Source organism: Polistes fuscatus, unplaced genomic scaffold (assembly GCF_010416935.1).
Source record: "Polistes fuscatus isolate 324 unplaced genomic scaffold, CU_Pfus_HIC Scaffold3, whole genome shotgun sequence".
Lineage (NCBI taxonomy): Eukaryota > Metazoa > Arthropoda > Insecta > Hymenoptera > Vespidae > Polistes > Polistes fuscatus.
In genome coordinates this window covers 11,550,045-11,566,677 of record NW_025113107.1, presented here as the reverse complement: position 1 = coordinate 11,566,677, position 16,633 = coordinate 11,550,045, and the positions used below count along the sequence as shown (strand labels likewise).

Here is a 16,633-nt window from a genome sequence, read left to right as displayed (position 1 = left end):
AGCATTGTATTTTATCATTTACATTAAGTACAATTTGATTTTTTCAAGTCATTAAGTTTAAAATTGATATTTTATTTAAGAAAATCTTAATGAATTAATATAGGTGAAGACTTTTTCTTTGTAAGATTTATTTCATATATGTATATTTTTGTATAAATTTACTGTTCAATTGTTTTATTAAATGTTAATTAAACTGTCATGAGAAAGAAATGATATTTGAAAATATTAATAATTTAAATTAGGTATAAAAATATTTTTAAAAATAAAAGAAAAGAAAATTCTATTAATTTCATTGGAAAACATTCATATAACGAGAAAAAAAAAATCGCCCGAACAGGGACTCGAACCCTGGACCCTCAGATTAAAAGTCTGATGCTCTACCGACTGAGCTATCCAGGCGCTTATACAGCCTGGCGAAATATAGGTACGTAAGCTAGAATTTTATTTATTAATTAAAAATCAATACAGTAATATTTACATTTAGCATCGAAAACATATACAAAATAATACTACTATATTTTTAAAAAGAATAACTTGTTTCCGGCTTATTTAAATTAATATACCAAAAATAAGTGAAAGAAAAAGGATAATACAATCACGATCTTTATTTAGGAATGCACTTTAATCATAAAATATATGTATAATAAGAATTATAATTATTTACAATAATATTTGTCTGTACAAATAAAAATAATTTTATCATTGTGGAATGGTTATAGGAGTAAAACTATGTAGAAATTAAAAGAAATATTAATGAAACAGACAACATTTAACAATATATTCTAACAATATAATATACTTGGATATTCACAGAATTTATGTCGAGACATACAATATTTTTTGTTCTTTATAATGATTAATTATTTATTGTCTTAAATGCTTTCAGAGATTTTTGTTCCCATTAATCTTTTTCCAGAATCTCATTTCTATTTTTAAGATTCTATCAATGTTGTCTTGTTGTCTTTAGTAATCAGCTGAAGAAGACTACCATTGGCAGGACGATCTTTATTTTGAGACCATTTCCAAAACAAGCTATTAATGATAAAAAAATATATTTATTAATAAATAATTTAATAATTTATTAATTTATAAAATATGTATATATTACAATATTTATTGTATATGTTATACATACTCTGATACAAATTCAAGAGGTGTCCATGTACTTTTGTCAGCCTTAGGCATCCACTTTCTATTCATTGGGGTGTCCAAAGTAACAGGTAAAATAGCGGATACAATAGAATCTTGAGGTAAACCACTGTCCTTAGAAGCTAAGGATTTGGTCAATTGATGGACTGCTGCCTTAGCCATCCCGTAACCAATCATACCTAAATATTTACATAATGGGATTTTCTCAGTCATTTGTTAAAAGAATTAGAAGGAATTCTATTTAAAGAATTTTTTAAAGACCTGGGGTTCCTTCTAATGCAGCTTTAGCACCAGTCAATGCAAGAAATCCTCCTGTCTTCAAATAATGAGATGCAATTTCAGCCGCAATAGCTGAACTCCAAACACTTTGTTTCCACATAAGATCATTATTTTTGATAAAATCTGAACTAGAAGCATTTCCTCCAGCCCATCCACCGGCTACGCAAATTACCCCATCTACTTTTTCTTCATTCAAAATCTTTTTCAGTTCTGATAGGATATCACTTTCCTAAATAATATATATAGAAATTATATTAATATCATTATTTCATATAAAAAATTAATAATAAAATTAAAATTAGATTTTTCAAAATTCACCTGCTCTTCCCAGTTTCTAGTAGCTTTTAGAACAATGTTAGCATCTGCATCTTCATTCGGTTTCATATCAATAGATCCAACCCACTGAAAAAAATATTTTATATTTTTTATAATTAAACAATTTAATATAAAATAAATCAAATACAAAATAATCAGATAAATAGCAAAAAATAAGATGGTTCTAATTTATTTTATTTAAACAAATTATAACAATTGTTATTAATATATATTAGCATATATTTAAATAAATTAGTATATATTTAAAAATAATAAATAATAATTATTGTTAAAAGATTAATAATATTAAATATTATATATAAAATATAAAACATATGGAAAATATACTGTCTCATACATATACATTTACACGAAAGGAATTGTTCCGATCTATAAGATAACATGCACAGATACGTGTTGCGCATCTTATCAATATACGTAAGTTTCATCCATTAGAAAAAGGATATCATAAAAAAAAAAGAATTTTCAAATCTTACTTCAAATGTTTTAGAATTTTGAGAATAAATTTGATTGATAAATAAATATCTACAATAAAAAAAGTGATTATTTATTTCGCAAGTGTTTTTTTAATATTATTTATCTATAAAAAACATAATTCATTAAAAGATATCCTCGGAAATAAGATTTTACGATGTCTTTTATAAGCTTTCGAATATTTTTTTATTACAATATTGCAACAAGTCATTCTTCATTAGAAGGAAATGCGTATTAGCCTCCGTAAACAAGGTTATCCTTTAACACAATTTCTGTGTCCTTGCGTAACTTTCCTTCATGTTTTTATAAGTAGTATGTTACGTGCCATAAACTTATCATATATAAAAAAAAAAAAAGAAGTAGAAAATGACAAATACTTCAGAGGAAAAAAAATAAAATCATCGGAATTCTTTTTCTTACGGTATTATTTAAATATATTAATAAAATTTCAATTTCCCGCGAAATTGTTTTCTTATCAATAAATCAGTTTAAATCAAGATTTCGATTAATATTTCGCAAAATCAAAAACAAGTTACTTATTAAACTCATACATTTAATCATTTTCATAAAAAGAAAAAGTAAAAGATAATATTAATTACATTATTTTTTATCTTTTATTTGAAATTATTCGAAATATGTTTAATATACTTCTGATTACTTTATGTTTAATTAACTTTTTTATTATTTTTTTTTTTCGAATTATAATATTGTATTGAAATATTTGTATGCTTACCCAATTCTTTGATTTAAATTGGGAAACACAAACAGAACCGAGTGCACCCTTTCCACCGTAAACGATAACACGTCCCAATACCGTTGCCATTGTTCACAAAAGATGCATAAATTCAGCGATTCGTGAGAATGGTCCGGGATTCAGCGATCGACTACGAAAGAATACGAATAAGAACGAACCTGACTTTCGGAAAATGTCGTGAGATTGCTAGATTGCCGGTTCTCGACATAGAATAAAATACTAGATGATCATTCGAGAAGATATTTTGGATTACATTATATTGTAGTAACATCTTAAAGGCCGACACGAAACATCATTTCATTCGTTAGAATAAGAAACCAAAACAATACAAACGATTAATTTAATTATTTTTTTTAGGTTATAATAAACTTAATTTATATTATAATTACAATTTACATACAGTTTTTATAAAAGATTAAGTATATAAATATATATATATATGCGTGTATATATATAGTATATATTAATTTTGACATCAAAATCATTTGAATAATGTTTATGAAATTCTTTAACTAGCGATTGGTCAATTTTTTTCACGATGATATCACTATCTGTAATTTGAAAATAATGAATTTAAACAATGATAATTATAAATATTGAGAATTTATAAAAGATAAGAATTTTATTGCAATGATGTTTAGTAAATATTATAAATATTTGTAATTATTATTTTTAGAGAATATATCTCATTATTTTAAATTGTATTTTTCCCGCGCTGAAAACATTAATCGTGGCAACGCCGCATGTGCAGAAAGAGAGGCCGTGCCCGTAATGTTCTCCGGGAGCGTAGGCTAGTGTGACGTCACGGTAGCCTAGTTGGGTTAGGTTTTACGCTGGAAATTCTAACGAAAAATTTTTGTTTGACGATTGATGTTTTCCTCGTCGCATTTAACGAACTGAACGACGTAACGAGCTGACGTAGTGGCGACCGGTGATCGTGTTTTATAAGTCGTGCGATCGCGAAACCCCGCGCTGTCGACGTATATGAAATTTTAAACGGAAAATGAGTCGACATGAAGGTATGTACGTGTGTGCTACCTTCTGACTAGCAAGTCAGCTTGGTCCTCCTCGTGCATCCAATCTAATATAATAATAGTAGACAAGATTTTCATATCTGATGGCATAATAAATATTCACGATAAATTTATATCGCATTCAGGGATAATAAGATGATTTTTTTTCATGTTAAATGTTTCTCTGAAACGTTTCTCTTTGAGTTCAAGACGGATCGTCCTAATGTCAGTGCCAGATGGCAGCACTGACACAAAAATTCACTCGAATTTTTGCCAATTTAGATTACACTTTTTTACCTATTAAATCGAATTCTTTTTAATATGGGCAATATTATTCATGTTTTCCAATTTAAAACGATCATTAATTGATGCTTAATGACAAATGATAAGTTGTCAGAATGCATTACCAGCTGATTACTTCCAGATCAGTTTTTATTCTCAGTCTCTTTTATCCCCTCGCTCACCCCCTCTTCATTCTTGAAGACAGATAATTTTACTCTTTTCAAACATATTGACATTATTTCTTCTTATTTCCGACATTTATCTATATTTTAGATCTTTTATTTATTGATACTAGCTTAGAGAAATTTTGTTAATGGTCTTTGTTGATTGTGTCTCAATGACATAATATTTGTTACAAATGTATTGAATAATTTTCTTATATATATATAAACTTATTTACATTTGCTAACGTAATTTTTGTAGATAATGACTTTGAATAAAATTTTGACTTTGGTGTTCTTAGTATGAAGATTTGGATCATAATAACTTTTGCATAACAAGATGTTCTTGTATAGATGCACATATACATGATATATAAATAACATTGATATTATCATGTCTTTTCTATATCGTATCTATTATATATATGTATACATATATATGTATATATTTATCTATTTACTTTTTGTAGTATATCATGATGCATAGAAAAATTAAAGTTCTAAAGAGTAATTGCATAATTAGTATTTGTATTTATATTTGCGTATGTTCTTTTTTTATATTTCTTTTTTATAAATATAAATATTTTTAATTTTTTATTAATTTCATTATAGGGGTAAGCTGTGACTCCTGCTTAAAGGGTAATTTTCGGGGTCGCAGATATAAGTGCCTCGTATGCTACGATTATGATTTATGTGCTACCTGCTATGAAGGTGGTGCAAGTACTACACGCCACCTTACCGATCATCCTATGCAGTGTATTCTTACAAGATCTGATTTTGGTTAGTGACTAATTTTTTATATAATAAATAGTAAAATAAATAGTGACTGTATTTTAATATAATTATTATTTTGCAGAATTATATTACGGTGGAGAAGGTGTCAGTGTAGAACAACCTCAATCTTTAACTTGTCCTTATTGCACAAGAATGGGTTTTACAGAAGCTACTTTGCAAGAACACGTTGCTGCAGATCATCCAGACACTTCATTTGAAGTTGTGCGTATATTTTAAGAAATATTGATTATTATAATAAAAATATTTTGTACTGTAGAAACTTTAAGATTGTTTTAAGACTATTCTTTTAATATCTTTGATATTCTGTATCTTAGGTTTGTCCAGTTTGTGCAGCCTTACCAGGTGGTGATCCAAATAATGTAACAGATGATTTTGCTGGTCATTTGACATTAGAACATCGTAGTGGGCCAAGAGATCTCATTTCTCTTTTGGATGAGCCAGCTACAAGTCGGCATGGAGTTAGACGAATACCACACCCAGCTAGAGGTGTAGGAGGGCAACGTCCGCGCAGGTATACAAAAATACCGTCTTTAATAATAAGGGATGATTATACAATTGTTGAATTATTTTTAACACTTAAGATTTGTGAACAGGAAAACATCCTTCTGCATTATGTTTCTCCTCCATCAGCATGATTTTTCATGAAATATGATACTATTAACCTTTAGTGGTTGTAAAATCTTTTTTATTTATGAATAGAACGTCCAATTATGTATGGTCGAAATAATTTTCTCTTGTATAACGATACTGTTTACTATCCTATCTAAAGTTTATCTTTTGTCTATATTTCAAAGGTTTATGTTCAAAGATACTAGAACGTGTTCCAATACAATCAAATAAATTTCGTAGATTTTTAACAACAATAATAAGAATGCGTTTCAAGAAAGATTTTAGAATACGAATATAATGGTAAAAGTGTTCTGCTGGGAATCCTATTCCAACGTAAGACTATAACGGTGAAAGTACTTTTGTAGGAATTTTCGTGACCTTTACCACTAAGGCTTAATAATCTTTCAGTGTTAAGGCACATTATCATCCTATTGTAGATAATGTTCATTGGAATGTCATTGGACCTTCAGGTCCAACATGCATTTCAGTTCGTCTGGGGGCTTAAGTCCAAGTAGTCGAGAGGGTATAGATCCAATAGCAGAATTGTTATCGCAACTGTCGGGAGTTCGTCGAACTGGTAGTGGAACTGGACAGAGTTCTTCTGCACCATCTCAGCTACAGCAGTTGCAAATGCAGTTACAATTGGAACGGCAGCAAGTTAGAGTATGTATAGTTTCCTAAGCTTGTGTCTCTTGAATGATATATTTTTGCGACAGTTTTTATGTTCGATAAAAATTGTTTTTCTTTTCTTTTTATAAGCATATTAGTTAATTTAAGTTGAATATAGTGATAATTAAATAAATCGAAAATAATAATTAACACTTTATCGAACAGATACTTCGCTCAACAAATATAATAATGTATCTAATATATATTAATGTGTAGTGTATTTACATTTTATCATTTAATTTCAATGAAAACAAATCTAATCTAAGGTTTCAAATTATTTGTGTTTTGCCGCCTAAAATTTACAATGTGAAGTCACATCAATGTCACTTTTAACAATATAAAGGCTTAGTTGAGCGAAGTGTTAGGAGAAAGTGTTAAGAGAATAGCTAATTAGTAAAAATATTTGGAAGTTATAAAATATTTATATCAAACACGTATTTTTTATTTATTAAAAGTTATCAATTTTGCAAACAAACTGAACACATTGTGGGACGACTAAATTTTATCTGCTGAATGTTTGAGTTTTAGAAGTTATATTGGCTGTTTACTGAGAATAGAAATTCAACATAAAATACTTCAATGATTTTTTACATTTTCCAAAATATTTTGTTTGATAAAAAAACGTTTGTACAAAATTGTAAGGTAGAATCTGTAAATAACGCGCAATCGACGTGCAATGTGTTAATACGCGTACTTCGAGTCAATCAAAACAAGATGATGTAGAATGGTGTAAACAATCAAATAAGAGTACGTCAGAAAAGTATCTATATAATATTATCTGTGCACTTGAGCGGAAACATTTTTCACCGCACAAAAAATACGTTAATATTGATTAGTGAAATATAAAATACGTAAAATTTGTAATTGCTTTATGTGGATAATAATTGTGTTAATGATAATATCTTTAATGTTAATATCATGTACATTTTAGGCTGCTAGGCAACAGTTGGAACGGTTGCCCAGGAGACAGACACAGGTTATTGGTACAGTTAGTGGAGGTGGTGGTACAAGTGGTGGTCACTCTACTACTATGGCAAGTGTAGTGGCAAGCAGTACAAGTAGTAACAATAATGCAACCAATGCGGCCAACTCATCTGTTGTTTCATCTACCAACTCACAGAACTCAATGTTTTTGTTGCCTAGGTAATTGCCATAAATTATTTTCTTTTTATTCTTTTTTGTAGTTTTTTAAAAATTTCATATATATATCTGTTTAATTTGTACAGATGCATTACAACTACACTATCTGATTCGCAATTGCAAAATATTGAACGCGAGAGTGCAAACAGAAGCCTCTTCGTACGTGAAATTACGCTTGGGACGCTTTCGCAAACATTGCCAGATTTGCTACAGCAACAACTGTCTATTGCACAGACCCCGATATCAAGTGCAACTACTGCCACGACAAGTCCTGAGACACCAAATGCTTCCACGATTTCCACGAAAAAATTAAATGTAACTCAAGAAACAAAACGAGATCAGACATCAAGTAAACATGTAACGCCACCGCCTGTGCAGCCACAACAACAATCGCACATTGTCCAAGCTGCAACTGGTAGTGTAGTAGGAACAGGTCTGCAAACTCAAGCATTATCTACAAATTCTACTAGTATCACGTCGCAGAATCAACCTATGGTTCAAACGTTGATGCATACTGTACTACCCCAACCACTGGTAAGTCCTCCTTAAGTATATGGATAAAAATTCTGGAATTTAATTTTCGAAAATGTTTTATTTATTTATTAATGAAATAAAGATTGTGCTGATGTAAACAATATGTAATTAATGATTAGAAGAATATATATTGTAGTTTCAGATGTCTGATTATTTAAAGCGAGTATATATTTATATATATATATATATATATATATATATACATATATATATAAAGATACATTGAAAAAATCTAAAATGATTATTAATTTACTTTCGATATCGATTAATGAACTTATAAAATACGAATTTTAGATAATAATGTTATTAAATAGGTACTGCAGCAGCCACTGCCTCCACCAATTAGGAATACCGGTACTGGGACCATCAGAGAACCCATAGCAAGCCCAGCACCTGCATATATGAGAGGTGGAGTGGGTCCGGTTGGTGTTACAGGTCCTTCACGTAGAAAGCCAGTTAGAGCTGTAGATGGAAGAAACCAATCTACGGAACCTCCACCCCCGCACTAACCCCTCCTTAGCCTATACCCATCCACCCAGATTCCTCACAGGACCCTCTAGCACTAGTCCTAGCACTGTTTAGAACACCTCATCATTATTGTTATTATTATTATAATATTATATATTAATAATTATTCAAATGTCCCCTCTCTCTCTCCTGGTCCTCTTTGCCCTTCTATTTTCCAAACTCTAATCTCGTTACCTTTTACCATTATGTGACATGGAACAAGGGCAAGGGCTAATTTCATTGTTGTATGCAGAAAATGTATATAACTTCTTGCAGTTATGCTCGGGATATGATTTCTTTGTTTAATTTCCTTTTTTTCGATTACAGCAAGTCTTGCCACGTTCTTTTAAATAACTAAATGAATTTATCAATAATTTAATTTCATTCAAATTAATGGATTCCTTTTTGAAAAACAACAACAGTATATGTTTAACGGTTTCGTATATAATGAAATGATGGATCTTTAAAACATCAGCGGAAGAATATTTGGTACCCGATTATTTGAAAATTACGATACCATGCGTGTCATATTATTTAAAAATTACGATACCATGCGTGTCATATTATTTAAAAATTACGATACCATGCGTGTCATATTATTTAATTATTTCATTGCTTCTTATGAAAGTAGCAAAAATAAGTTTTGGGTCAATTAAAACACAATTGACTATTATTTTCGAGTAGTAATATGTTTATCTACTATTTACTCAAAAAGATACAATATATTTATAAAATATTCATAATCAATATGCCTGGGTTGGTCCGTGATACTACTAATTTTTTAATTTATCATTTTCCGCTCCTTTCTCCTTACGTAATTTATCTGTAAAGAGAAAGAATTTGTGTCAATATTAATATACTAATCACTGCTCATATATTAGGTTGTTCATTTAGTTATACATTATTTCTTTTGCGATTTTTAATACTAACTATATGTTTAAATTTAGTGTTACGTCTTACTGTAAAACTTGAAATAAATTAATTTAGGTTTCAATGAAATTATAGTTTTCAATAAAAAAAAAAAAAAATACACACACAATGTATTTTGCATATATCATTAATTAAGTCACAATCACAAGATTAAATTTTTCATATTTACGTGTGTTATCGCTAATAAACAATAATTCAAAGTTTGTATCTCTGTGCGCGTAAGGCATGTTAAAATAGTTTCATGATGTTTTCAGTAGCATCAAGGTTGAGTTTCATTGACCAGCCCATCTAAAAGAAAAAAGGAGAAAAAACTTAAAAAAAAAAAAGAATAAATAAATAAATAATAAAAAACCAAAAAGCTTAAAATCTTTTTTCGCTAAAAATGAATAAAATTCATTCTAATATCAAATATCAAGATTATCATAGAAGGATTATGAAAAATATTGCTATTGAAAATCAGATCGGCACATATATTTATTAAAAATATAATAAGAAAGATTGTAAGCAGTTCAACATATTTTTTATTTCTTTATTGAATCGTAGTAATTACGTAAGTACATACATACATACAATCGTTATGTCAATATTGACCCCCCTTCCTCTAAAGCATGCCCTTGTTCTTGAACTTCTAATCACTCCATTTTAAGCTATACTTCATATAATGATAATAATGATAATGATTAATTAAGAATAGTAACGATTATAGTACTGTTTGTACGCGTGTATTATGTCGAAGCCAAGGAAAATAACGAAATAGGGGCAATAATTTATTGCTTTTTCTAGAAGAAAGATACGGCAACAATAAAAACAAAAATAACAAAAATAAACAAAAAATATCGAAAGGATTTTTCATGATTATGTCTAAAAAAGAAAAAAAAATATGAGTTAATAATACAGAAATATTCTATATGTGCTTATTCCAATATTCGATTTAATAGGACTGTGTTAAAATTGCTAAATCAGAATTTACATAAGACGTATATAATTATGCAAATGCATTCGATACAAGTTTACAAAAGAAATATTATAAATAGAATCAAACGATGCTTCTATTATTGAGCAATTAATGATATGTCGATGATTGGCCCCCTCCTCTTACCTCTCAATCCTAGTTTTTACGCATGTTTTATTTGTTTCTTTCTTTTCTTTTAATTTTTTCTTATAATAACCCTTTACCTTACAATAAGTTTGCCGTTATTATTATTTTTTATTTTATAATTTTATTTGAGTGCAAGAAATGTGGATAAAAATTTAAAAACAGGAAACGCAAATAGAAAAAAAGAAAAAAATCTATACAGTAAAAAAAAATTGAATATAAGGAACTTTAACAAGGAAGAAAACAAAATTAAGAAATAAAAAATAAATGCATACATGTATATGTGCGCATATATGTGTGATGTATTTACGTAAATGTATGTATAAATATATTAAAACATTAACAAACGCATACGAGCGTGCGTAAGTTTGTGAACAAAAAAAGAGAAAAAAAAGTAATGAAAAAACTAGTAAAATATGTAGTATGTGATTTGATTTTTCCTTATACTTTGTCTAGTACCTTTTTAAACACTAATTATCTCTCTTATCTATCTGTCTAATGTAATATTGTTTAAAAATAACTTTTCAATGTTCGATGCACTTAGAATAGCTGTTTAAAGGATTACGCCTAAAAATTTATGCTTTTTTCTTTTTTATTCCCCCTAACCGTACCGCAATAATTTCTTTTCTTTATCTATTTCTTGTAGTTGTTATCCATATAGAAAAGTTATATTTATTCAAAAAAAAAAGAAGAAAAAAAGAAGAAAAAAAAAGAAAAGAAAAACTTCACATTCTGTGTTTAAAATGCAAATTACACGCCTATGTAAAAGTACAGTAGATTTACAATAATAGAAAGATAGAAAAGAGTTGCGTACTGAATTTATCTATGAACAATAACAATGGGAGAAAAAAAAATATCAAGGATTATTATCCTATGAGCTAATGTTTTCATACAATTAGCTAAAAACAAAATAACAAAATAACGCTGATGTATTTAAGGATAAATCAAAGAAAGAATATACGTATATATAAACCGGTCAAGTAATATAGAATGTGGCTCATCAAAATGAGATTCAATTTGAAATCGAGTATATATATTATGATAAAACTGATTAATTAAAACTAACGTGATGAGGCTTATCGTTAGAACGAAGCAAGACTTTTTTGTAACGATTTGATACACCAAACAAGAGTTGGTCCAAAGATGTTAATGACATATAGACGGAATTACATATATATTATTTTTCGCAAATTATAATAGATATCTATAATATTTTTATTTTCTTTTGGTTTTTTTTTATTTCCAGTATTATGTGTTAGTAAAAGATATGTATCCTGTAGCATACGAGTGAATTCCTCACATTTTAAGATTAGAAAGAGATAGAGAGAGAGAAAGACAGAGTGAGAGAGAGAGAGAGAGTGAGAGTGAGAGTGAGAGTGAAAGTGAGAGTGAGAGTGAGAGTGAGAGTGAGAGTGAGAGAGTAGAGTGAGAGAGTGAGAAAGAAAGAGAGTGAATACATGTGAGGTTCGAAGTAATTTTCGTTCGAGTAGGAAAAAGAAAAAAAAGAAAAAAAGAAAAAAAAAACACACAAATAAGAAAAAGAAAATAAGATTCTTTCCCTTGTTATCCCTGTCACTCATAAGCCCCGAAGACTATCCCATTCCTATTCAGTTTCTACCTGCTAATGAAATTAATAGTAAGATTATTGTATAACTCTCAATGCAATTAAGTTCCCAATTATTTGACGTAAATATGAAATGAACGATATATATATATATATATGTACATGTATGTATATATCCATATATATATACGCTACTTACTTGAAGAAATAACACGATTGCTTCGATATATCATTACCACAGATTTCTACAGTTACAGTTTTGTTCGTTGCAGCTTTGAGAGTCATTCGTTTTACCAATTAACCTTTGGCTTGCCGTACATACAAATTGGGATACAACTGGAAGCAACCGGGAAAAATAGTTACATGCATAAATACATAAATACATAAATACATACAATACTACAATACATACATACATAAATACATAAATAATACTTTTTATCATACGTGGCGAATTTAAAAAAAAAAAATAAAATAAAATAAACATATTTTATTAACGTTCCCGAAAATACTTTACGTGAATTCTACAACGAATTTCTAGAAGATCGAAATTCGAGTAGCGTCCAATTACATTTATAGCCTCGAGAAAGAACGTAATCTTGATGAATATGTTCGAGGTATGTGTTTTCGTTTTCTCCGATAAAAAGTAAAACACTTTGGAAAATTTTGGAAAAGAAAAAAAAAGCTTAAAAAAAAGAAGTAAGAAAAGAAATTAAACAAACAAATAAATAAATAATAAACAAACTAGAAAGATGAGATAAATTTCCTTCGATTACACGACTTCTATCTGGATTTAACTTGTACTTCTTCAAGCGACAATGCCTATCGCATACACTTGCATAAATATGTGTACATGTTCGAAGACTTCTCTAACGTTTTTATGCGTGTATATGTGCAAAGTGCATAGAAACAAGTGCATAATACCTATATTCTTTGACTAGTAACAAAAAGATTGATGGAATAATACTATAAGAGACAAAGTAAGAGATATACAGCTTTTTTTGGCTTTTAACACCTCAATAATTAATTTGTTTTTAAGCGAAAATAAATTTCTTTAAAAATAAGAGTGAGTGAATAAAAAAAAAGGAAGAAAAAGAGAGAGAGAGAAAGAGTGAATGAGAAGGGACAACAATAAGTGCAGCGAGTACTATTTATTGTATACAACACAGTGACATACTTTCAAGTATTTGTTCAATGCAAATACTTCTTTTTATTAAATGACGTCCACATGAACGTAAAATGCACCTTTACTGTTATTTAGTATGCATTCAAGAAGGTTTTGATCGAACATATTGCGAATGTTACGTGTACGTGCGTGCGTGGCGTGCATGCGTGTATATGTGTGTGTGTGTTTGTATGTGTGTACACATACCAGAAATGAGTTTGTAAACAAATAAAAACAATATGATGATCGAGAGAGAAGATCCATAATTGTGACACATACAACTCGACGTAAAGAGATGAAATTATTTTATCTTTTATGGAGATTTAACAATTTTTCTTAACATTATCGCACGAAAAGCTGTTCCTTATTTTCTTATCTATTTTTGAATCTTGATTTAAAGGCTTGTATCTCTAGATAGTGAATAACTACTGCGGATAAAGGCCATTTGTAATATATATATATATACATACATACATACGTACGTACATATATATAAGTGATACATCGATGATTTCAATCGATGTTGTGTGTATATGTTGCGTAATAAGTCACAGTTATAAAAGAACAAAAAAATCATGTAATGAAAAGAAACCTTTACTTTTACGATCACGATACGTCTTCATATTATTGAAATACATATTTTATATCCTCGTGAAAGAAAGAATAATTAATTGAGTATGTCTTGTAGTATTTTTTCATACGAACAAATTATAAATCTCACATAACTAACATAAAATGATTGATGATCGTGATCGCCAATCGTTGTTCCAATTGTCTCTTTCATTTCCTTCGAACAACGTGCGAACGTAAGGATTCTTTTTACGAATAAACTCTTTGCATAAAGAAGATAAAATAAAAGAATAAAAAAAAAACGATATTTGATTAGATTGTAAATGAAGATATTTGGAAGAAGATACTACGTGCAGTCACTGGGAAATTCTAAGTGATTGAAGTGTATCGTGTTATGTAAAATGAAATTGATTTTTGAGAGTGTTTTTAAATTACGTCGAGTTACGAAAATCGGTTTAACGTGTTTTTTGTCGATTTTTACTTGAAATAATTTTCACGATATAAAAGAACTCGAAGAAAAGAGGATGGGGGTAAATTTGTTGTTGTTCTTGTTGGATATTCTTTTTATTTTTCAATGCTTTCCGCTTTTCTTTCGATTCGTATTTTCGAGGCGAAATGAGAATACTTTGAAAACTTCGAAACTTGTGAATCCGTATTGATTTATTTTTTAGTGGATTTATATATTTTATGCTTTTGGTTTTTTTTCTAAATTTCTAAACAGAATTATAATCGAAAGTTACGTACGTATACATATATATAATAAATAAAAGAAATGTGAAAGTATGCGAACTATGAAGAAGATACTGTGGGTGATCAAGAAGTTTATTGTGGAATGGTGTTTAACGAACATTATTATTAAAAGTACTAATAGAGAATTCAAATGAAATCTTATACATAATAAGTATTAAACTGTACATTGTGTTTGATTGTACTTTGTGTTATATGCCTCTGATGCTGAATATAATGGAAATTCAATCGGTGCACGTGTCATTATTGGTTTTACCATATTTTGATTACATTTATGTAGATTACTTGTTTAATGAATATCTTTTTCGTTTTATCATTATGAGTTGTGGAACCACCGAATATCCTCAGTTTTGACGATCAGATTTAATCCTTTGCCTCATTGATTCATTTTCAAGTGTATTGTAATAACCGTCTGAAATACATTTCAACTAAAATTCGAATTTAAGAACCTTGCAAAGTAACAATTATTATTGTACATAATTAATAAAATTACTTACTCGCATATATTATATATATTCTTGTTTTAAAATTAGCGGGAAAAAAAATAACAAGTTATAAAGAGAAATAAAATATTGCGTTAATTAATTTTTATTTATATTAAATGCCGATATATATATACGTTTTTAAAGAATTTCATTTTATAAAAATAGTATTTTAAATAAGAATGTTAACATTAAAGCGCGCGAAACATTTAAGAAAACAAATTTAATTGTTTGAATATATTGCGAAATTCGATATCTCGTAGAGCGCCATCTTGAATCACGTGATTTGAATCGAATGATAAGACGAAGCAGATCGTCTTTGACTACGGTGTTGTCTGTTTCAGAGTGATTCTAACCTAAAAACTAGTCATGGCTGATACAGATCAAGATTTAGGAGATCGTGGTGATGGTGATAATGTTAAAAACGACAAGTTATTTACTTTGAAGAAATGGAATGCCGTGGCTATGTGGAGTTGGGATGTCGAATGTGACACATGTGCCATTTGTCGAGTACAGGTTATGGGTGAGTGTATTTTTTTTTTAAATTTTTACTTCTTTCATTTTAGATTATTATATTAAAATATTATTAACAATTATGTTTTAATAACTATTAGTATAACAATTATAGATTTTCCTTTTCAATTTTTGTTTCTTTTCATGTGTCAATTACACATTCAAATACGGTCTTAAATTACAATTAGAATAAAGAATATGAAATGTTTTACTGTTCATTAATCATTTACTTTATGTTGTGTGGTAGTTTCATAGAAAATACATTTTGAAAATACATGTAATTGTTTGTATAGGTAAAATCAAGTTATTTGTACTGTCGATGGATAATTATTGAGCTTTAGAATAGAAAATGACAGCGTTATACTTTTACCTTTTTGACAGAAGCAGATTGGAGTCGTGTTGGGTAAATTATATTAATATTACTGATGTTTATTATTTACATATTATATTGAATATTATTATACTTCGCACTAAACATAGTGATGCTTTATGTATACCTATTTCTACCACAGCGGATCAAATGACTCATCTTCAAAAACTGATATATTTTATGATATATATATATAGCAAAAAATATAACATTTATGTGATAATAATTCTTGACTCAATAGATAGCACTATAACTTGTAAAAAATGGTACCAAAAATTTCATAATTGATCATTTGACTGGTCATAGTATATGTAGTGTTAAAATCATAATTGTAATATATGTAGCTATTTATATATAAATTATTTTGTTAAATTTTGTCTAATAATATGAAATATTTACTCTAGTAACTGAAATATTATTTTAGGTATTGATGGAATTATTTTATAAGGAAAAGGAAGTCATAGAAAAGATTAAATATGTAAAGAAATATTTTT

At 28.5% G+C, this 16,633-nt stretch overlaps 3 protein-coding genes, 1 long non-coding RNA gene and 1 other non-coding gene across 7 annotated transcripts in view; 2 read left to right on the top strand and 3 right to left on the bottom strand.

Moving 5' to 3' along the window:
- Window positions 1-326: 326 nt before the first annotated feature.
- On the bottom strand, window positions 327-399 carry Trnak-uuu. The gene has a single exon. It is a non-coding gene; the product is annotated as a tRNA-Lys (tRNA).
- Window positions 400-754: 355 nt separating this feature from the next.
- Window positions 755-3,206, bottom strand: LOC122519906 (dihydropteridine reductase). Its single transcript, XM_043639704.1, has 5 exons — window positions 2,972-3,206; window positions 1,747-1,830; window positions 1,411-1,657; window positions 1,136-1,328; window positions 755-1,032 (listed from the first exon to the last, which is right to left on the bottom strand). The coding sequence occupies exons 1-5, from the start codon at window positions 3,059-3,061 to the stop codon at window positions 933-935; spliced, it is 714 nt and encodes a 237-aa protein (XP_043495639.1). The 5' UTR covers window positions 3,062-3,206; the 3' UTR covers window positions 755-932.
- Window positions 3,207-3,683: 477 nt separating this feature from the next.
- Window positions 3,684-15,006, top strand: LOC122519904 (E3 ubiquitin-protein ligase KCMF1-like). Of its 3 annotated transcripts, XM_043639703.1 has the most exons (9): window positions 3,687-4,011; window positions 5,061-5,228; window positions 5,305-5,444; window positions 5,558-5,754; window positions 6,323-6,515; window positions 7,453-7,664; window positions 7,748-8,195; window positions 8,510-8,617; window positions 12,565-15,006. In XM_043639703.1, exons 1-9 carry the CDS (start codon window positions 3,996-3,998, stop codon window positions 12,568-12,570), a joined length of 1,488 nt encoding a protein of 495 aa, XP_043495638.1. In that variant the 5' UTR covers window positions 3,687-3,995; the 3' UTR covers window positions 12,571-15,006. The 3 variants fall into 3 exon arrangements, with proteins under 3 accessions (XP_043495637.1, XP_043495638.1, XP_043495636.1); XM_043639702.1 differs by lacking the exon at window positions 12,565-15,006 and having other exon boundaries at window positions 3,684-4,011; window positions 6,341-6,515; window positions 8,510-9,701; XM_043639701.1 differs by lacking the exon at window positions 12,565-15,006 and having other exon boundaries at window positions 8,510-9,701.
- On the bottom strand, window positions 9,371-9,927 carry LOC122519905. Its single transcript, XR_006304395.1, has 2 exons — window positions 9,802-9,927; window positions 9,371-9,525 (listed from the first exon to the last, which is right to left on the bottom strand). It is a non-coding gene; the product is annotated as an uncharacterized LOC122519905 (long non-coding RNA).
- Window positions 15,007-15,547: 541 nt separating the features above from the next.
- LOC122519902 (RING-box protein 2) overlaps window positions 15,548-16,633 on the top strand; it is a 41,039-nt gene continuing 39,953 nt past the window's right edge. Inside the window, exon 1 of the mRNA XM_043639700.1 lies at window positions 15,548-15,779. Coding sequence (XP_043495635.1) covers window positions 15,626-15,779 — 154 coding nt within the window. The 5' untranslated portion in view covers window positions 15,548-15,625. The remainder of the gene's footprint in view (window positions 15,780-16,633) is intronic.

Coding starts and splice junctions, on each gene's coding strand:
- LOC122519906 (XM_043639704.1), bottom strand. CDS start 3,061: ATGGCAACGGTATTGGGACGTGTTATCGTTTACGGTGGAAAGGGTGCA. Junction 1,831..2,971: donor AATTTAAATCAAAGAATTGG/GTAAGCATACAA, acceptor TATTTTTTTCAG/TGGGTTGGATCTATTGATAT. Junction 1,033..1,135: donor CCTCTTGAATTTGTATCAGA/GTATGTATAACA, acceptor TATCATTAATAG/CTTGTTTTGGAAATGGTCTC.
- LOC122519904 (XM_043639701.1), top strand. Junction 5,445..5,557: donor CAGACACTTCATTTGAAGTT/GTGCGTATATTT, acceptor TCTGTATCTTAG/GTTTGTCCAGTTTGTGCAGC. Junction 8,196..8,509: donor CTGTACTACCCCAACCACTG/GTAAGTCCTCCT, acceptor GTTATTAAATAG/GTACTGCAGCAGCCACTGCC.